The sequence below is a fragment of the Equus asinus genome, chromosome 9, assembly GCF_041296235.1.
Source record: "Equus asinus isolate D_3611 breed Donkey chromosome 9, EquAss-T2T_v2, whole genome shotgun sequence".
In the NCBI taxonomy this organism is placed as follows: domain Eukaryota; kingdom Metazoa; phylum Chordata; class Mammalia; order Perissodactyla; family Equidae; genus Equus; species Equus asinus.
In genome coordinates, this window is record NC_091798.1 from 39,541,664 (window position 1) to 39,563,770 (window position 22,107).

The window sequence follows — 22,107 nt, forward strand, 5'->3', positions numbered from 1 at the left end:
CCCCAAAGCCCCCTGGTACATAGTTGTGTATTTTTAGTTGTGGTCCTTCTAGTTGTGGCATGGGGGATGCCGCCTCAGCATGGCTTGATGAGCAGTGCCATGTCCGCGCCCAGGATCCAAACTGGCAAAACCCTGGGCCACTGAAGCAGAGCGCACGAACTTAACCACTTGGCCACGGGCCGGCCCCTGAAAAATGTTTTTTATAGAAATATGTTACTGATGTTCACGTTTATGAAATGAATTCCTTAGTTTTAATTTCAGATATAGTTAATATCAATAGATAAAGCCCACATACATAAACAAGAGCTCTTCGGGTCTTTAATAATTTTTATGATTGTAAAGGGGTTCTGAGACCAGAAATTTTCAGAACTGCTGCACTACTAGATAGCAGTTTCAATGGAGGCAGAAGAATGGAGGAGATGACCTATGGAGATTCTGCCAGATTTTCAGTCTTTTCCCCCTCAGCCAACTCTCATCTTTAGCCCAGTAGTCAAAGGTTGGGAGCAAGAGTCTGAACTGTGCTCTGGGTGTCTCTGGTGTGAATCTATGAAAGGGAAAAGGCATTCCTTACCCTCTGCCTCCCCCCTCTATCTCCAGGCAAGACTTGGGGGTAAAGAGACTAGGAAAGGGCAGGTAAGAGTGAGGAAACTTCTCAGCCATTAAAGAGTTTATTTTTTGAGGAAGATTAGCCCTGAGGTAACATCTGCTGGCAATCCTCCTCTTTTTGCTGAGGAAGACTGGCCCTGAGCTAACATCCGTGCCCATCTTCCTCCACTTTATATGTGGGACGCCTACCACAGCATGGCTTGCCAAGTGGTGCCATGTCCGCACCCAGGATCCCAAATAGCAAACCCCAGGCCACCGAAGCGGAATGTGCCGTACTTAATCACTGCGCCACTGGGCTGGCCCCAAGGAGTTTATTTAGAAACCCTGAAGTTAGATGGCAAGGACAAGCTGTCAGGGCCCACAGCTGGTCCACCCAGGCTCAGTAGCAGGAACCAAGAGGATCCAAGGACATCACCTGAAGCAGCAATACTAGTATTCCCTTCCTCCTGCTCTGGCCCATTTCTTAAAATGGCCTGAACTTTTCAGTGACCTTTAAGAACCAACAATTATGCTAGACCACAGCACCACATGGTTAATTAGAATAGGGCAACATGGAAAGAAATCAAGCTGAAAGAGAAAAAATTGTAAACCAACATAGCGACAACTACCATTTTACCATATGCCTCCGCCTCTACCTCCTCATCCACCTACCCCTCTTCCTTTCCCTCTCCTACCATCCATCCCTTCCCCTGGCCTGAGCTCTGTCCTTCCTTAGGCTATTGCTGATTCACTAGGGATATAGTCACTAGGATGGAGAATTTAGGGGTAAGACATTTCACTATGACTTGAGTCCCCTCTATGCCATTTACTAGCTTTGCGGTCAAGCAGGTAACCCTCCTCAGGATGCTCAGTTTCTGCATCTTTCAGCTAAGATCATCTTTCAACTCTATGACCCTATGGTTATTAATCAACAGGAGGTATGTCCAGGCTGGAGCTAAGGACTCTTAAAATAAATGTATTTTCATTGAAAAGAACAGAGGATCTAGAGAGGGAACACAGCTCTAGTTTGCAGCACTACACATTATCCCCTTGGGACATGGATATATTGATGGGAGATGAACAAACACAGGTCTCTGAAAACAACCCAGAGAAACCTCCCAAGGCCATGATTCTTCCCTTGGGTTCACTTAGCTGATAGGTTCTTGGAGTTGGTGTTGGAGAATTCCCCAGTTCTTGCCTAGCAGTGGTAATTCCTTTGGTCTTGGAGGCCCTAGAGGTTTCAACCTCCCTGTTGTGACCCTGCTAATTAGATACCAGGCTCTGGCCCCTACCATTCTTTTTATTTTTTTAACAGCTTTGTTGTAATATAATTCATATACCACACAATTCACCCAAAGCATACAATTCAATGGCTTTTATTCACAGAGTTGTACAACCATCACATCTATTTTAGAACATTTCCATCACCCCTAAAAAGAAATCCTATACCCTTTAGCCATTATCTCTCAATCCCCCAGGTCCCCAGCCCTAGGCAACCACTAGTCTACTTTCTGTCTATATAGAGTTGCCTATTCTGGATAGTTGATATAAATGGAATCATACAGTATGCAGCCCTTTGTGACTTCTTTCACTTAGAATGATGTTTTCAAGGTTCATCGATGTTGTAGCGTGTATCAGTGCTTCATTCCATTTTATTGCTGAATAATATTCCACTGTATGGATATAACATATTTTATCTATGCAGCAGTTTGGGTTGTTGGGTCATTTAGGTTGTTTCCACCTTTTATCTATTGTGAATAATGCTGCTATGACCATTGGTATACAAGTATCTGTTTGAGTCCCTACTTTCAATTCTTTGGGGTATATACCTAGAACTGGAGTTGCTGGATCATATGGTAATTCTATGTTTAACTTCTTGAGGAACACAAACTGTTTTCCAGGGCTGCTGCATCATTTTACATTCCCACTAGTGACATATGAGTGTTCCAATTTCTCTACATCCTCACCAATACTTGTTATTTATAGCCATCCTGGTGGGTGTGAATGGTATTTTGTGGTTTTGATTCGTATTTCCCTGATGGCTAATGATGTCGAGCATCTTTTTATGTGCTTATTGGCTATTTATATATCTTCTTTAGATAAATGTCTGTTTAGATCCCGTGTCCATTTTTTAATTGGGTTGTCTTTTTATTATTGAGTTGTAAGAGTTTTGGGGTTTTTTTTAAGATTTTACTTTTCCTTTTTCTCCCCGAAGCCCCCTGGTACCAAGTTGCATATTTTTAGTTGTGAGTCCCTCTAGTTGTGGCATGTGGGACACCACCTCAGCATGGCCCGAGGAGCGGTGCGATGTCCGCACCCAGGATCCAAACTGGTGAAACCCTGGGCCATGGAAGCAGAGCAGCCACAGGGCCAGCCCCGTAAGAGTTTTTAATATATTCTAGATACATATCCCTTATCAGATATATGACTGCAAATGTTTTCTCTCATTCTGTTGGTTGTCTTTTCACTTTCTAGATAGTGTCATTTGGAGCACAAAAGTTTTAATTTTTTTTTTTTGAGGAAGATTAGCCCTGAGCTAACTACTACCAATCCTCCTCTTTTTGCTGAGGAAGCCTGGCCCTGAGCTAACATCCGTGCCCATCCTCCTCTATTTTGTATGTGGGACACCTACCACAGCATAGCATGCCAAGCAGTGCCATGTCCACACCCAGGATCCGAACCTGCGAACCCCGGGCCACCGAGAAGCGGAACATGCGCATTTAACCACTGCACCACCAGGCCGGCCCCAAAAGTTTTAAATTTTGATGATGTCTAATTTATTTGTTTATTTTGTTGTTTGTACTTTTGATATCATATTTAAGAAACCATTGCAAAATCCAAGGTCATGAGGATTTACACCTATGTTTTCTTCTAAGGAAGAGGTGGTTTAGCTCTTAACATTTATGTTTTTGATCTGTTGTGTGTTAATGTTGCATATGATGTGAGGTAGAGGTCCAACTTCATTCTTTTGCATGTAGATATCCAGTTTTCCCAGCACCATTTGTTGAAAAGTCTGTCCTTTCACTAGTGAGTTGTCTTGACACTCTTATCAAAAATTAATTGACAATAGTGTGGGGGTTTGTTTCTGGACTGTCAATTCTCTATGTCTTTCCTTATGCTAGTACTACATTGTCTTGATTACTGTAGCTTGGAAGTAACTTTTGAAATCAGAAAATGTGAGTCCTCCAACTTGATTCTTCATTTTCAAGATCGTTTTGGTTATTCTGGTTTGGCCCACACTATTCTTACCCCAAGAAACAAGGCCTCACCCACACTGCCTTTTCTGAGGTATCCATTATGGTAGCCTACAACCCTAATCCTCATCCTCTCCAACCTCATCTTGCAATGTTCTCCCTCTCATTCCTCCACTCTAGCTATATGGGCCTTCTCTGTTTCTCAAACATTCTGAAGCCCATCCTGCCTGAGGGCCATTGCACTGATATTCCCCCTGCCAAAAATGCTTCCCCTCCACTGCCTCCTCCTTATTCCTAGGCTGACTTCTTTTTGCCATTCATGTCTCTGCTCAAATTTTATCTTCTCAGAGAGGACCTCACTAAACCCAAGTCTAAAGTAGTCATCCACCAAACCCTCCCTCTTTATGACATTAGCTTGTATTCTTGCATTTATCACTGTCTGAAATAGCCTTAGGTATATATGGTTATATTTATTTATTTTCTGTCTTCCCCTACTAGAATGGAAACTCCAAGAGAGCAGAGATCTTGTCTTATTTAACAGTGAATTCCTACACATAGAACACTGCATGGCATATAATAGATATTTAACACATATTTGTTGAATGAATGGATGAATGAAGGAATGAATTGATCAATTAAGCTCTGAACAACTCCTATAAGTGGGATACAGCACAGAGAAGATGTGAGAAACAGTAAACTGGTCCTCAAACCAGGATTACTTTCCTTGTGCTCACTTTCTTCTTCCATTTTGCACCAGTCATCAATTCCTCCCTCCTTTTATTCAAAGTTTCCCCCAAAATCCTCCTCCTAACATCTGTCTACATTTGAGAAGTAGATACAGACACATTCTTGCCTCCCACAATCTCTGCTCTGGATGGCTTTCAGGAAAAATGACCAAAGATATCTCTGACCTTAGTAGATAGATAGATAGATAGATAGATAGATAGATAGATAGATAGATAGATAAAGTGTGCGCTCAGGTTCATTTGCAAAGACAAAAATCTAGAGTGTTGTGAAGCATGAGGCACTGGACAAGAGGACAGAAGAACACAGAACTAAGAAGACAAGAATCCAGAACCTCAGGGAGAATCAGAACCTCAGGCAGAGAGCCCAGGAAGTCACATCATAACAACCTTTGATTCTAATAACCACAGCAGTTTGAGAACCATTGTCCCATAGCTACAGACTGGAGAGGAGAGGATCTAGGTTACTGATATGGAGAGATTCTCCCTTGGGCTTGGGAGGCTCTAATAACCCTCCATACAGCCCCGGGTCTTTCATCTAAAGATCTTAAAGAATGTTATAGGCATCAATTAAGCCTTGCAGCACCCTAGAATCCTGGCTCTTGGCCCCATTTTACTGACAGAAAACTGAAGCCTATGGGTTAGAGCCAGGAAAAGAATGTCTCAGGCTCCTATGCCCTAGACTGAGAAAGCTAGGTCTAAGTCTGAAGCCAGTACTGACCTCAAAATCCTTCCCTTATAACAGTGGTTCCCAATCTGGGGACTGTAGAGAACTTAAATTCATGTGTATGTTTATCACGCCTTGACTGCAGGCAGACGATAATTTGGCTGGTTCCTCGTCACTCATGTCTCAGCTTAAAGGTCACCTCCTCAGAGAGGTCTTCCCTGAACATCCTTGTTAAGTAATGTCTTCTCCCAATCCCTATCATATTACCCTGTTTGATTTTCTTCAGAGTACTTGCCATTATCTGAGATGATCTTATATTTTGTTTGTTACTTCTCTCCTTCACTATAATGTAAACTCCACGAAGTCAGAAACCTTATCTGATAGGACATTGTTGATGTTCAATAAGTATTTGTTGAATGTTTAAACAAGTACATCGAAATGAAAATGTTTTCAACAGTATGTAGATGCTGTTGAAATGAGAAAAATATACAATTATCTAAATTTAAATGATACTTTTGGTATATATTTCTCTCAATCAGTAGATACTTAGATAATGTTAGGATCCTTCTTTACAGCATTAAAAAGAGCCATGAGAATTTCCATGTCTGGCATTGTATGGATTAAAACTTCCAAACAGCCTTCCCAGCTACAACAATGAAAATGCTAGGTTAAATATAATTTTTAACTTTAAAATTCATAGATGAACTGGCACAAAAGTAATCAGTTAGAATGACCCCCAAACAAACTGTAACCTGAAACACTTCTCATTGAAACATTTTCTTTACTTCAAGAATGACACCATGCTCTCCTGTTTTTGCTTCCATATCACTGGCTACTTCTCAGGCTCCTCTTTTCCTGGATGCTCCTCAACCTCCTACCTCTTAACAGTGGAGTATTCCAAGATCTGGCCCTCGATGTCTTCTCTACTATATCCACTCCCTTGGCAATCTTATCTAGTCTGTTTCAAATATAATTTATACATTAGTAAACTTACAAATTTTTATCTCTGACTCAGACTTCCCCCCTGAACTTCAGATTTGTGTGTCCAGCTGCCTATTTCTCATCTCTACTTGATTCTAAAAGGCATCATCCAGAGGCCTGCCTGGTGGCGCAGCAGTTAAGTTTGCATGTTCCACTTCAGCGGCCCAGGGCTCACCGGTTCGGATCCCCGGTGCAGACTTGGCACCACTTGGCCAGCCATGCTGTGGTAGGCATCCCACATATAAAGTAGAGGAAGATGGGCACGGACATTAGCTCAGGGCCAGTCTTCCTCAGCAACGGAGGAGGATTGGCAGCAGATGTTAGCTCAGGGCTAATCTTCCTCACAAAAAAAAAAAGAGAGAGAGAATACACAATAATATTAAAAATTATAAGGGAACTGGGGCCAGCCTGGTGGCATAGAAGTTAAGTTTGCATACTCCATGTTGGTGGCCTGAGGTTCACGAGTTCCGATCCTGGGCATGGACCTACACACTGCTCAACAAGCCATGCTGTGGCGACATCCCACATATAAAATAGAGGAAGATTGGCATAGTTGTTAGCTCAGCAACAATCTTCCTCAAGCAGGAAAAAAAAGAGGATGATTGGCAACAGATGTTAGCTTAGGGCCAATCTTCCTCACCAAAAAAAAAAAAAAAAAAAGATAAGGGAACTATAGCTAAATGTGCTACGTAGATTAAACAGATAAAAAGTTATAATAACTTTATGCCAATAAATATGAAAACAGTTAAAATGAATAGATACCTAGAAAAATACAATTCATCAAAACTGGCTAAAGAAGAAATAACCTGAAAATCCTATAACTTGAACCTAAAACTGCTCTAAAAAATAGTCTTTAATTTAAACAAAAAAAATCCTATAATCATTAAAGACTCTGAACCAACTTAATCTTTCCACAAAGCAAGCACCAAGTCCAGGTGGCTTCACTAGTGAATTCTCTGAGTCAACAGAAAAAATTGGTAATTGAACTGTGGTAGAGTCATACAATGGAGTGTTACACAGCCATAAAAGTGAAAAACTCTAGCTGCATGCACCCACATGATTGATTCTCAAAAGAATGTTGAGTGAGAGAAGCAGTCACAGAAGAATGCATACACTATGATTCTATTTATATAACACTCAAAAATAGGGAAACTAATAAATACACAAGGATACATAAATAGGTGTCAAAATGATAAAGAGGGGCCAGCCCCATAGCGTAATGGTTATGTTTGGGGCTCTCCACTTTGGGGGCCCAGGTTCATGGGTTCGGATCCCAAGCATGGACCTACACTACTCATCAGCCATGCTGTGGCGGTGACCCACAGACAAAATAGAGGAAGACTGGCACAGATGTTAGCTCAGGGCTAATCTTCCTCAAGCAAAAAAAAAGAGGAAGATTGGCAACAAATGATAGCTCAGGGCAAATCTTCCTCAAATAAATAAATAATAAAGAAAATCAAGAAAATAATTACCATAAAATTTAGATCAGGTTTGCCTGGAATTGGGGGTGTAATCTGGAAGGAATATCCAGAGGGGCTTCTGAGGTACTAGAAATATCCTATTTTTTAACCTGAGTGTTGGATATGCAGGTATTCTTTTCATTGTTACTCTTTATTTCCACTCTTTAATTCCACTCCTAGGTATATACTCTGGAGAAATTCTTGCACTTGAAGATGACATTTTCTTTATTTATTTTAAAGATTTTATTTTTTCTCTTTCTCCCTAAAGCCCCCCCAGTACATAGTTGTGTATTTTTAGTTGTGGGTCCTTCTAGTTGTGGCATGTGGGACACCGCCTCAGCATGGCCTGATGAGTCGTGCCATGTCCGCACCCAGGATCCGAACCAGCAAAACCCTGGGCTGCCAAAGCAGAGGGCGTGAACCTAACCACTCGGCCACAGGGCCAGCCCCAGAAGACATTTTATATACTCTTTAGTATATATGATGTCTTTTTCAATTTATAAGGTTATTTATTCTATGCAAATGACAAAAAGAATGAGGTAAATATGTATATACTGATATGAGGAAAATATCCAATGTACATTAAGTGACAAGCATGTTGTAGAACTAACAGTGTAATCCCATTTTAATAAAAATATTAATGTGTCCATTGAAATAAATCTGAACAATATATTCTAAAATGTGTACACTGTTTATCTCTGGAATGGTTTTCATTTCAACATTATACATTTCTGTAGTGTTTCAATATTTTGCAGTAACCTAATTTACTTTTGTGGTCAAAAATGCAATAAAGATTATTTTTATATGTGTAAAAAACTGTTTCAAATAGAGGAATACTTATTCTGGAAAGAGGGACTTTTTCCCCCTTTTGCAAGCCAAAAAGAGTTCCCTGATGTACTCGCCCCCCCCCCCCCCCCATTCTGTAAAAGAGAATTTGTGAGGACAGAAAGTTCAAAATGGGAAGGGCTTCTGGCCTCAGGTCCCTTTAACAGGGTAGAGAGTGAATGGGGCCTGGTCAGTCCCTCTGGCTTACCAGCCTTTCCTAACCACAAGCAGATCTGCTTGTTCCCTGCCACTCTCCACCCCAAGCTCAGGAGGGTGATTGAGGTCTTAGCCAGCTGCCTTCCAGTCCTGCCCCGTTGTTTCAGGTTCCCAGCTGACTGAGCATCTGACAATTAAGCCAAAGGCCAGCAATGTCCTGACTTCCTGAGTAAACACCTGTGAACTGAAAGAAGACACATGGGGTCAGAGCAAGTGCTCAGGGACACAGTAGGGCAAATAACAGAGCAAAGGAGTAGCAGGGGATAAGGAAAGCCCTGGAGATCCTGTTCTGAATTGCCCTTTCTCCCTCTAGCCCCTAGAATTTTCCATGGCAAGTGGTGGGGGCCCTTGGCTCTTGGGCTTGGAGAAGCATGGAGAGGAGGGTGTTCTGTGGCCCAAAAGAGAGTTCATCTTATCAATGGGGAAAAATCCCAGGGTTTTGCACATGCTGCACTCTCTGCCTAGAACATTTTCCATCCATCTTGTCCTGGCTAGCTTCCATTCATTCTTCAGATTTCAAATTATGGATCACTACCTCTTGGAAGCTTTTCCTAACTCCCACCATGCCACCTTTACCACCCTTCCAAGAAGCCTCTCTGCTCCCACAGCATGTGCTTCTGTGAGCCAGCACTATCTCACTCTAACAGTGGCCTGTTTGTCTTTCCCACTGGAATTTTAACTTCCTGAGGTCAGGGACTATGATTGTCCTACCACTGTATCTCTACTACCCAGATACTCCATATGTACTCAGAAAATGTTTTGATAAATAGATGAATAAACTGAAGGAATGGCAGAGGGCAAGTGACAGAGAATCCCTCCTCCTGTCTGGAGTGCGGTTCTCAGCAGCCTAGGGGAGGAGCCTCCAAAGCAAAAGAAAGCAGCAAGGAGCTTCACCCTCCCTTCTCCTCCCTCCTCCTTCCATTCTTTGGTCATCACACACCTCCCTTCCCCACCTCCCATTTCCACATCCAGTTTGGTGTGAGCTTGAGCTCCCTCTACCGGCCAGACTTCAGTGCCTCAGGGAGCCAAGCCCAGGTACTCTCGCTTGTTTCCTTCTTCCCCCTGGAGACACCTTGAAATCCCCTCCCCAACTCTGGAGGTCCTGAGTGACTCAAGCATGGGACTTGAGCATAAAGAGAAAACAGGGCTGGTCAACACATCGGAGGCTTCCAAGGTCTGAACCCCTACCTCCCCAGCCTCAACACCTGGGGCACTTCCCTCACACCCTCACCTCATGCTGTGGTTCCTGGAGTCTCCACTCCCAGACTCCTTCTACTCCAGCTAATTCACAGAGATGTTGATTTCCGGAGACTTCGGCTGATACATCAGCTCCGACTGTGAACAGAGATCCCAAGATGATTTGGGAATAGACAGAAAGACAGAGACAGAGACAGACAGGAGAGAGAAAGGGACCCAGAGAGTGAAAGAATATAAACCCACGTGGAGACCAAGATCAAAGTTGAGACAGACAGCCCATTAGAGCTGTGTCCCCAGCCCTTTCCACCCCCATGGGCTCATAAACCAGGGCCCCTGCCCTATGAAGAAAGATTTCCCTCGCTCCTTCAGTGTGCCCATGTCAATATGGAGCTGAGGGGAGTGACTGTGTTGATCAGATCTTCAGGCTTAATGGAGATATTAGACCTTAGGGACAACTCCTGGACAAGAGCACGCTCTCCATCCCCGCCCCCTTCTCCTGAGAGGGCCCCTCAAGTAGCTCACATCTTCACTGTCACTTCCACTGAATGAGTACTCTGGCTCCAGCCCCTTCTCAGAGATGTTCCTCTCCTTCTCCGGCATCAGCTCATCCAGCCAGAGGAGTTCCTGTGGTGAGAAGACCCATTCCATTGCCGTTCGGACCCCCACGAGGCCCAGCAACTGCAGGGACAGAAACAAAGCCCCAAGCTGTCAGCAACAGCAGCAGGAACATTAACAACAGTAACATTTATTGAGCCCTTCCTGTGTATGAGGCATTGTGTATCGTTTCACTGAATCTAACACATTCCTAGGAGGTAGATATAATAATTATTCCCACTGTACAGAGAAGGAAACTGAGGCCCTGAGAGTTTAGTAACTTCTGAGAGGTCACACAGCTGGGATGTGGTAACCAGATTTGTCCTATTGCAAAGCCTATGGCTCTTAACTTCCTCAGCGAATAAGAACAAGGCCAGAAGCCACCCATGTTATTACTTCACTGAGTAACAAAAGTGCTAGCATTGCCTCTCCCAGGGCCTCAGTTTTCACGGCTTTCTATCACTACATGTGGTTGATCAGCCCAAAGAGGTTGGGAAAGGAGTTGAATCAGGTATCCCAGGACAAGCCCATCTGTAAGCATCCCTCTTTGTCTATCTTTCTCTGTCTTAGGATTCCCAACCAAGCAAAGCCAGGGCAAGTGAGAGAGGAGAGAGTCTTCCTCTTGTAGATGCCTTGGCCACCCTCCCTGGCTCAGAGTCTCCCAGGACGCCACACAACCCTGAATCACCATGAGAGGGAAGATGATGGCTGCAGGAGTAGACTTGATTATCCAAAGCAGACCCAGGCAGGCAAGCTGGATGCCTGTGAAGAGGTGGATCCTGTTCAGAGGCACATGCTGCAAGAGCAGGAGGTCTGGCTGGTATTTTGCTGGCATCAATAGTAGCTGCACCCTCTTCGTGAACTGGGGGGAACAAGAGAAGGAAAGCAGGGTACTCAGGGAGCCTGGAGGCTGTCACTGTTAGCTATCCAAGCTCAGCCTGGGGTGTGGTCAGAAGACTCCCTTGGTGCCTCCTGTATCCAGAGCATGGCAGCAGAGTCCCTGTGCCCAGGAGAGGCAGGGAAAGAGGATAGAGGGGAACTGACAAGTGTAGGCAGGAGGTACAAGCAGGAAAGTAAAGGGGGAGGAGTGGGGTTGCTTGGTGATTTTAATGGGCTCACCTGTATGCTGCTAATCGCTGCCACCCCCATGTACAGGAAGATCCCATAAAGCACAGGCATTGGGATGAACTGGTAGAAAGAAGTGGAGAGCTGGCGAAGGAGTTCACCTCTGCCAGCTGTCCCCCATAAGCTCCAACCCCAGTCTCAAGCATCCAGCATCTAAGCCTACCCAGGTCTTTCCATTCCTTTCCCACTTTGCATGCCTGATCTTATTGAATCTCCACATCAATCAAATGAGGTAAATTCTATAATTGTCTCCATTTTAAAGATGCAGAAATTGGATTTCAGAAAAACTAAGTATCTGTTTATCTGTCTCCTCTCACCAGACTGCAAGGGGTGGATAATCTCTTTCAATCACCACTATATCCCCAGTCCCTGGAACTGTGCTTGGCATATGGTTTATGCTCAGTAAATATCTTCTGAATGAGAGTCACCTAGTTAGTAAGTGGCTGATCTGGTCCATCTGGCTCTTTCAACTACTCCACTCTCACCCAGCCTCCGTGACCTTTCCCTCCCCTAACCTCTTGTCGTCCTGCCAGTGACTCTGGTGTGCCATTCTCCACACCCTCTTTGACTGCTCTGCTGTCTTGGCTTGTTGAATCTTTCTGCTATGACTTGTTAATTTTTGTTCGTGTGTGTGTGTTGCTGACAGGGGCTTGGTTCCAGATTCCTTTTCAATACTCCTGTCCCCACCTTCTCCCAGGGGCCCAGCAGAGTCTTTCACACAGCAGGTGTTCTCTAAACATCTGTTGAGGGAGAAGTGAAGAGTTCTGCATCAAAGTTTTTCTGGGGTGTGATGACCACACTCTTAGTCTAAGGCTTGTTGGGAGGCTAGGAGAAGGGTAGCACTTGGCCCCTAGGGGATAGTGGCAGGCCTACGCCCTGCTCCACTGGGTATAAAACCCATTGGGTAAGAGTCTGGGTTCTCAGATCTGAGAAGCTAGCTCTCTTGCTGGTCTCTTGTAAACTACTTAACCTCTTTAGCCTTCAGCTTCCTCATTTGTAAGGTACATATGCCTCTCAGGGTTAATGTGAATATTAAATGAGACCACATATGGAGAAAACAGCATGGGGCCTGGCACACAGTAAGTGTTCAGTCAATGTCAGTTCTTGCCATGTTTATTACTATTACCGCCCTGCCCCTGACGCCAGCCGTCTAACAAAGTTACCTTGAGTACAGGTGCCAGGAAGATGGAGATGCCTGTGAGGATGAACACCACCAGGCCTGTCAGCCTCTGCTCCCTGTGGGGAGAGGGAGGAGTTAGCCAGGGTCTGGGAGAGCCCCTGGGGGCCCAGGCTGGCGATGCTGGCCAGACCCCACTACTGACTCTGACAGGAGGGAAGTAGAGGGATCCCCTAGTAGTCAAGGGCAGGGAGGGGGCCTTAGCTTGGTGTGAAAAATTGGTGGAGAGGAGGGGGAGAGGCACTTCAATATGGGGGTCCCAGGCCTCTCTATCAGCTCAAGCTCATAGTTGCTCTTTTTAAATATTTTATTTTATTTTATTTTGGATTGGCACCTGAGCTAACATCTGTTCCCAATCATTTTTTTTTCTTCTCCCCAAAGCCCCCCCAGTACATAGTTGTATATCCTAATTGTAGGTCCTACTGGTTGTGCTATGTGGGATGCCACCTCAGCATGGCCTGATGAGTGGTGTCATGTCAGTGCCCAGGATCCAAACTGGCAAAACCCTGGGCCACAGAAGCAGAGTGTGGGAATTTAACCACTCGCTACAGGGTCGGCCCCTTAAATTTTTCATTTTGATGGAAAATTAGCAATTTTTACACTGCCATAAAAACTTTCACTTCACAACTTAACAAAGTTTATTTTGCAAACTTTCAAGGGTTAGGTTATGTTTCTGAAAGTTACAAAATTGTTTTCATGATGGTTACTTTGTAACATCAATGAGGTGCTCCTACAGTGAGCAGGGATTATTAGGTGGCACCTCACCCTCGCTCAGCCCTGGCTGCCTCCGCCCTTACATCTATGTTGCTCCTCTTGAGGGCCCTCCCAGTCCCATAGTTGAGGAAGGAGAGGAGAAGTTTTGACACACCCATCTCAGAGCCCAGAACCCACCCATTCACCCCACTGCAGTGCTCATGGGGAAGCGAGAGAGCCCAGTGGAGTCACCAGTTTAGAATAACTCTGCTGCCCAAATAACTCTGCCTGGTACCCCCTACCCCACCTCTCACTCCAGCCTTCTGAATACTGGCCTCACCTGATGCCCAGGAAGCTGGGGGGCTCCCCTGGGGCACAAGCTCTGCTCTCTCTCCGAAGACTGTCCATGTGAGCCAGGGAGATGACAGTGGCTGAGACATACCAGGGCAGCCCAAGCGCTGATGTGAGCAGCATCAGCACAGCCACACAGAAGAGGTCCAGGTGGAAGCCAGCTCCCTTCTGCAGGTAGTAGTGGGGCAATGAGGATGAAGGTAGCCCAGGCCTGGGCCCTATGTCCTCTGGGGTGAGAGAGGGGAGCCCAGACCCAACCTGGAGCTTCTGCCCCTTGGTTTAGGGGCCTAGGTCTTACCCAGCAGGCCTTACCTGCAATCTATATTTGGCACGGTTGAGGATGACTGCTGTGATCTGCTGGTCCATGAAGATGAGGATTGATAGCAGCAGGGCAGGCAGGGCGGCTGCCACGCTCAGCCACCAGGGGTTGGCTCCAAAAGGTGACACCAACCAGCCACGCCCAGGGAGTGTGGGCTGGGGGAGGGTGTTCCATGGATGGGTTGAAAAGGGTCTCCCTAGAGCACCATACCTGCATACCCTAGCCTTGGCATTCTTCTACAAACCCCCTATCCAGCCCCCTATTACTCCTGCCTTCCACTCTAAGACCCTGGATGCTAGGTGGGAGCTAAGTGGGAGCAATGTGTGTGTATGCATAGCTGATTCAAAGCATCCCAGTGCTTTAAAAGAGGGGAAAAGGAGGGGTACCAGCCTGGGGGGTTGGGCTGGAGCCAGGGACTTTGGTTCCAGGGTCCCTCCCTCCCTGCAAGAGGAGGAGGTGGTGGATGAGGCCTGCCCATACTTATTGGTGCACAGAGCCCTCCTCCCTGGGTACCCCACCACCACCATCCAGGGTGGGGCAACTCAGGCTCAGACCTGCCTTGATCTGGTGCAGGGACAGGGCTGGGTGTGTCTGCGTCTGCTCTGATTACAAGCGTCTGTGTGGAGGAGGGGACCCCAGTCACTATCTAGATTCCAAGCCCCTGAGCCTGCCCCAGTTGGAGTCCCCCTGCTCTCTATCTCTTATCCTGGGGGAAACAAGAGGGGAGGTCTCCAAAGGCATGGGCCAAGTCTAGGTGCTAAGTCAGTGCTAAGCCTTGCCCTATGTACTGTCATGCCCTGGAGAGGGGGCTCCAGCTTTACCAGATCAGAGCAGGCAACCAGGGGTACAAAGAAGAGAGTGGGGAATGGTGGAGTGGGTGGGGCCATGCCAAGGGTAGGGAGAATGTATGACAACAATAGCTAATGTTTTTTGAGGTCTTGGGATGTGCCAGTCCCAGCACTGTGGTAAATGTTTTACACCATGATCTTCTGTCAACCTCAAAACAACCTATGGGGTAGGAACTATTGTTATTTATTATTTCTATTCTATAAATGAATAAATTGAGGTTCAGAAATATGGGTTGACTTGCCTAAGGTCACACAGCTAGGAAGTGGCAGAACCGGAACTCAAACCCAGGGCTGGCTGACCAGAACCCATCCTATTAACTCCTTACCTCTAATAATAGCTACTGAGTACTCTGTGCTAACTATGTGTCTGGCGCAGCACCTCATTAATCCTCACAACAACTCTGTGAGGCCATTATTATTACTACTTCTATTTTATGAGTGAGGATACTGAAGTTTAAAGGAAGAGAAGTATAGGATCTATGCACTTTCCTCCTCCAGGGTCCTGTCTGCTGGCCCTGCTTTTGCCTCTGTGCTATACTCCCAGCTCTCACCTTGAACTCTCTGGGAACCATGAGCTTTGGCGTGGCTAGGCCCAGGAAGGCATCAAGCCCACAGCCCAGCAGGATGGCCAGGACTGAGGAGAAGTCGCTGAGCATCTTGCGCATCTGGCGACACAGTGAACACTCAGTCAGGTTCCATCCTCCAGTCAGGTTCAGCCATCCCCCTCCTTCTGTACCCTTTCCCATTCACAGACAGGGTCCCAAGAGCCAGTCCTCTCTGACAGAAAGAGAGGTAACACTCACCACAGAGGGGAAGAAGCGGCTGGACTTTACATGCTTGAGGGCCATGGCAAAGAGGAAGGAGGTAAGGAAGAGGAGGACGGAGAAGAAGGCGATGTCTGGGACTGTATGACAGCCAGGGCCACGAGGGCGGCCTCCCTGCTGGGCACACTCAGGTGGGGGCAGCAAGGATGCATTGACCAGACCTAGGTCCTGTATGGAGGGGTTGGGTCAGGGGTGGGTTATAGGTGGCGGAATATGGCGTCCTCTGAGACACCAAGGGCCCAGGACATGAGGTCTCCAGCCAGACATCTCAGTGACATCTGAGGGTTTCCCTAGCCTGTGGGATGGGAAGAGCCAGGAACCACTGACTTCTTTGGCGTCCATCCTTTCTTTCCCAGACCCTCCCAGGAATAGGCCCTCACCACACTTAAGATGTCATCTCTGTCTTTTGGCTTTGTCCTTGTCCACTGAGACTCATTTCCTGGGAAGCAAAGAAGAATTTGGGTGTATGCTCCTCCTCTAGGAACCTTCTCCAGCCCCTCAGGAGCCTAATCTCATGGGCCCAGCTGAACCAGAGAGTTCTTAGTTCCAACTCATCTGTCTGCCGACTCCAATCACTGCTAAGTCTGTGTTCCTCAGGACATTGCCTCACACCCTCGTCCCTTCAAATTCCCTACCTATCTGGATGCTGGTGTCCAGCACAGGCCAGGCCGGAGCAGATGCCCAGCAAATGTTTGCTCAATGGATGAGCACACAAATCTGTGAATTTCCAGTAGGGCCAGAACTGCTTCATGCCTAGCACAGTCCAGCACCTTTGAGAGGACACCTCTTCCCCAATCCTGGGTGTTTCCTTCCATGTGGAGGAATATGTACAAGTGTAATACTCCTAGCTTCTCTCTACCCAGTCAGTCACTTAGACCCAGGGGAAGAGAAGCGATTTATTTCATTTTGGTAAATTTGGGAGAAGAAGCTGGGCATGCCCAGCTCTGCGCCTTCCTCTCCCCTCTCTCTGGAGAAAGCTGCCTACACCGTGCGTGCATTTAGCTCTGCTCTTCTGGGGCAAGACAGTCCCTGACCAGTGCAGCTGTGACTGGGTGGTAAGTCTGTCTAATTCTGGTTTCATCATTAGGAAGCTCGTTTACCTATAGATATAACCATGTTCTTCCGTCAGCATTGTCAGAAATAAGGATGATATTGGGCCTGCTCTGTTGACTTCTCAATTCAGAACCAGAGTGGGGAAGAGTGCTGCTGGTTATCCAGTGAGTAAGTACTCAGCATTTTGCTGAATTTAACCAGAGGACCACAGCAAAGGGACAACCCCTACCTCTCCTTTATCCTTCCTTATCTTGCCAAGCTCCCTATTTCTCTCACCCACCTTGCGGGTCTGGGAACTGGCAGAAGCAGCCATAGGTAGGAGAGCCAGGCCTCTGGATGGGATAGGCACGGGTCAAGCTCAGCATTTTGCCCACAGCATCATAGATGAAGATGAGGCTGATGAGGGCACAGAAGCCTTCCTCGGTGAAGCGGGTAAAGTAGCGGACCAGTACACTCGCCTCTGTGGCCACCAGTGCCAGACAAAAGATGGCTACCCAGATGCCCACCCACAGGCGGAAGGGCAAGTAGTCCAGGCTGTAGTCTCTGCGGGGTGAAAGACAGGCAGCGTTTGGCAGGGCTCTTCTGCTCCCCACTTAACCCAGGTTAGGTGCCCCTGGAGCCAAAGAGACAGTTCCCACCCTCCCCTATGGACCTAGCCAGGACCAGGCTGAGGGTGAGGCTATGAGGGTCTGCTAAGGTGGGGGAGTTCTCCTACCTGCTGAAAGAGAAGAGCAGGCGTTCAAAGACCAGCACTGGCCCCGTGCTGCTGAGGATGGTGAGGGGCTGGCCTGCCATCAGGCAGAAGGCAGCTCCAGCCACTGCTGTGCCCAGGAAACTTTCCAGCACCCCCTAACAGCCGACAAGGGACCCATCTCAGCACAGGACGCTGGTGTTGTCAGCACAGCAACCTAAGCTTCCAGGGAGCCTCCTCAGCCCACCCATAGTCCCAGGGAAGGCCAAAGAGCATGGCTGGCAGAATACCAAAGCTTGTGCCTGCCCTCCTCAGGCCTCCCCACCCACCTGAGCACCGTTGGTGGCTTCCCCCAGCAGACCTCCGAAAGTGATGGCGTTAGTGACTGTGGCCAGATAAATGTAGAGCACGGCCGAGAAGCACTGGGGGTGCAGGGCGTCCAAGAAGTCGCTGGGGTACCACGAGGCCTTCCGGCGCACATCCTGGACAAAGCCCCCAAACAGCCTCCCGCCCGTGGGTCGTCAGTGATCCAGGTTCCCACACCCCACACCCCTATTCCTGCAACCTTCCCTGTGGCCAGGTGAGTCCCTCCCACAGTGACCATACACCTCGGTGCCCCTGTGACTCCTCCCCGCTGCCAGGACCCCTACCCCCGCTCCCACCCAGCTCGCCTCACCTGCCTGTCCGCCGCAGCTCCGGGCTGGGCGGGTGCGGTCGGTGGCTGTGCCTGTCCTCAGCCGGGGCCCGACGCCGCGCAGAGGAGCCTTTGAACTCCCGCAGCTGCGAGGCGAGCCTGAGAAGGGGAACCCAGGTTGGCTGAGGACCTCCAACCAGCGCGCAACTCGCCGCTGGAGTTCGTGGCCTGCCCCCTGGCGGCTGTTCACGTCTCTGCCGGCGGACTCCAAACCCAAAGATAAATCTCTACCCCTTTCCTGAGATCCCCTCCCCTCCTCAACAGTGGAATTGGACCCAAGCCCTGTGGGGAAGGATCTATGTGAGTTGATGAGCCTCAGATACCTTTTGTGCTGAGAGGGCAGACATTTAGGCGGGGGAATCCGGGCTGTCGGGTCCCACCGACCTGGAGGGAGCACTGTCACCTCCTCTAGGAAGGCATCCAGGGCTGCCAGAAGGTCATGAAGGTTGCTGGCCCGACGAACTGACCACTGGAATTGCTGGGGATTGGGGCACAGAGGGGCAGTAAATGCAGATCTGGACCCTTAATGCATTTTCACAGTCTCAAAACTAGAGACACACAAGTCATATAGACAGACAAGTCATTCAAGCATTCATTCATCAACGCATGCATTCAGTGAGTATGTACTGTGTGCCTACTGTGTGCCAGCACTGTACTAGGTAAGGGGGCTACAGCGGTAGCAAGGAAACTTCAGTCCTCATGCTCACAGTCACAAAACCACACTCTGCCTCATTGCTGTGTTGTCACACATATGGAGTCCACATACACACACTCACTGACACGAGCCTGTGTATGTTTTTTGCACGTATGTGCACACACACACGCACACACCCATGCCTGCCCAGCTCACCCGGTCACTGAGGAGGACGGCCACTGCCCGGCCCATCTCATGGTAGCCCCTTCCCAGTGTGGGGGGACCAAGGAGGAGGCAGAAAAATCTGAGGAAGGAACCAGGCCCCAGAGAGAGTCAGGGGCTGTTATCCCATGAGGCAGCCCTGACACCTGACCTCCCTACCAGGCCCTACACACATACACACACACACTCATGTGCACACCTACTGTGCAGCCCTGACCACTACTGCCCTCTCCAGACTCCTGAGCACCATTTCCCACACACTCCCAGAGAACTGGACCAGAGACCAACCAATCTCCTCCCCAGTAAAGATCCTCTTCTGGGCTCCAGGATCCCTGACTCCCACTCAGCAGCCTCACCTGCTGGGGAGGGGCACCTCAGTAAGAGGCCCCAGCACTACCGGATCCTGCAGTCGCACAAAGACCCCCAGTGGCTGTGTCAGGGAGCCCAGTTCTCCCGCCAGCACAGCCGCTGCCTCAGCCCCTGGAGGCAGCTTGTGTCTCAGGGGGTTCTGATGCTGGATGGGGTTCAAGGAGACACAGAGGATGAGAGGTTATTTGGGGAGGGGTATGTTGGCAGGATATTGACTGAGGAAGAGTTCAGTAAGGGGTGGGCCTCTGTTAATCCCTGACCCCCCTCCCAGCCCTGCCCAAGGAAGGACCACAAACCTGTTCCTTCATGGGGGCTTCCTCATCATGAGAAGCCTCTCTTGGGCGGGCAGACCCTTCAAAACAGGATTATGCAGTGATTAAGAGCAGAGACTTTGGGGGTGGATCCACCAGGGCTCCTTGACCAGCATTGCCACTGAAAAGCTGTGAAAACTGGAGCACACCCTTCCCCACTCTAAACCTCAATTTTCTCATCACTAAAATGGGGATAATTGTGGTGCTACCTCACAGGGTGGTTGTGAAGTTTGAATGAGATGCTGTGTGTAAAGCTCCTGGTGCAGTGCCTCCAGGCAGAGCTCCGGCTGTTAGGATTCTACCCCTCTGTTCTTCTCCTCTCACCATTACCTCTGCTTCCCCTGCCCATGAGTCCCAGTTGAGGTCTGAGCTGAGGCTAAGCCAATCCTGGTCCAGGAAGGTGCAGGGGAGATCTGGTACTCTCCCACCCAAGAGTTTGGGGGCCCAGGGAGGGGTCTCTCACAGCAACAGGGCCTGGTTCTTGTGGTCCAGATGAGGTGCTGGGGTCTCTGCAGCAACAAGGCCTGCAGCTGCCCTCTCAGCTCTGGGCTCAGCAACTCCACTCTGGTCACCTGCTCTGGAAAACAGAGGTGGGGTTCTAACCCGTTCCTGTCCCCAAACTCCTCCCCTTTCCCTTCCACCCAGGTCCCTTTCCTTCTGGGAGTCTCAGAGAACACAGGGACCACGAACTTGCTCCTCCACTCTGCTTCTCCATCTCCCCCCTGTGACAGGAGTGGATAATCTCTAGGGTGGGGTGGGGTGGGCTCTGGAAAATTCCAAGACTTTGGGGGAAAATCTTAGGGAAATGGCATGGCTGCCCAGGCCCTCCCTGCAAAGAGTCCCAGCATACCCACGAGCTCCAGGAGGCTCCGAGCTGGACAATCCAGCAGGACAAGGCCCTCGGCCAATAGACTGCGGAGCTTCTGGAGGCTGGGCAGTGCCAGGGTGGGCACGTGGGGGGCACTCCACCGGCCTGCACCCACCTCCAGCTTCTCCTCAAACAGCACCCACCTGTGGTGGAGAGGGGTAGACAGTGTTATTGGGGGCATCTCTCCTAGGTACAGGAGTGGGGACACAGGAGAGCCAGGGAAAGTAGGGCAATGGGGGAGTCCTGGGCCTAGTGGTGCAGAGTGTGCTCCTCCCCGGGCAGTCACCCCTCATCTGGGATCTTGGAGAACTCAAAATTAGACTGCAGAGAAGGCTGAGCATCATGGAGGATGAGGGCATGAAATGGGGACCACAGGGAGGGACTCCTGATTGGAAGTGAGACTACCCCCCACAGAAGGAGCAGGGGTCATGGAGGAGGCCCCAGCTGGGGAAGAGGCAGGACCCCATAAAATTGACCTGACTCCCACTTACCTGCCTGTCTCTCTCCACTCCAGTGCCTGGGGCCAGCCCATCAGCTCGTTCAGCTGAATGAAGAGCACAGGGTCCTTGGGTACCCCTAGTTCCCTGCTGTCTGTGTCTGAGGGGCCATCAGGGCTGAGACCAGAGCCAGGGCCACTCTCTGGCTCTCCTGTGGCCACATTTTCACAAGTACTGGAGATGTCAAACTCCTCCTGGCCTGGTAGCTTCATCTTGGTGAGGCTTGCACAGCCTCTTGGGGGCCAGTTTAGTCCTAGGTTCTGAGGCCAAGGGCCCTCTGACAGGCTGCATTTATAATGCACCCCCTGGCCCCCATGCAGAACAACACAAACAGTGCTGACTCCAGAGCGAACCGGCTCACCTCCTCCCCTGCCTGCTTTCCCCACCCCTTGCTGGCCTGAGAGTGTTTGTAAGGCCAGCCTGAACTTTCCCAGGCTCTCCAGAAATGCTCAACCTGGGGCAAAAGTGTTGTGTGCATTTCCTGTGGGATCAGGTCTGATCCCACTGTGTTTTGTGTAAATAAACAGGAGTAAGCTGCTGGCCTGGGTCTGAGGACTAACTCCCCCAGATTATGCTGCCCCCTACTCTGTATCAAATACAAACACCAAACAGCCAGGACTGTTTGGGGTATCACCATCACACCCTAAGGGCATCCATTTGGACAAACAGAGACCTGATAAACAACTAGGTCTAAAGAAACCAGGCAGGATAAGAGAGACAGTGTCAGAGGCTCTGACCATTAGATGGGCTAATGATGGAAAGGGGAGGCAGTTCATGGAGAACACAATGCCTGAGTCTTAAATTCCTTTGCCAACATCATTTGGAAACTCCCCAATTCAGCTGTATCCTCTAATTCAGCCCCCAGCGAGGATGGAGGAGCCATCAAGGGTGTGTGTGAAGGAGTTCCTAGAGCTAAATGAGCAAAGGAGAATGTGGTCTGTTAGCAAGTCCTGTTGGCTCTACCTTCAA

The 22,107-nt window shown here is 48.6% G+C and overlaps 1 protein-coding gene across 4 annotated transcripts; it reads right to left on the reverse strand.

The window, feature by feature from the left end:
- Positions 1–57: 57 nt before the first annotated feature.
- SLC4A9 (solute carrier family 4 member 9) lies at positions 58–21,570 on the reverse strand. Of its 4 annotated transcripts, none has more exons than XM_044780598.2 (22): positions 21,133–21,473; positions 20,624–20,784; positions 20,237–20,350; positions 19,759–19,814; positions 19,450–19,607; positions 19,088–19,175; positions 18,561–18,715; positions 18,220–18,336; positions 17,873–18,047; positions 17,568–17,701; positions 17,133–17,395; positions 16,180–16,238; positions 15,779–15,967; positions 15,527–15,640; positions 14,121–14,282; positions 13,798–13,976; positions 12,751–12,823; positions 11,582–11,650; positions 11,151–11,324; positions 10,391–10,546; positions 9,903–10,006; positions 58–186 (listed from the first exon to the last, which is right to left on the reverse strand). In XM_044780598.2, the coding sequence occupies exons 1-21, from the start codon at positions 21,348–21,350 to the stop codon at positions 9,953–9,955; spliced, it is 2,868 nt and encodes a 955-aa protein (XP_044636533.1). In that variant the 5' UTR covers positions 21,351–21,473; the 3' UTR covers positions 58–186; positions 9,903–9,952. The 4 variants fall into 4 exon arrangements, with proteins under 4 accessions (XP_044636533.1, XP_044636531.1, XP_014685151.1 ...); XM_044780596.2 differs by lacking the exon at positions 58–186 and adding an exon at positions 7,867–8,855 and having other exon boundaries at positions 21,133–21,570; XM_014829664.3 differs by lacking the exon at positions 58–186 and adding an exon at positions 8,234–8,855 and having other exon boundaries at positions 10,391–10,492.
- Positions 21,571–22,107: the final 537 nt, after the last annotated feature.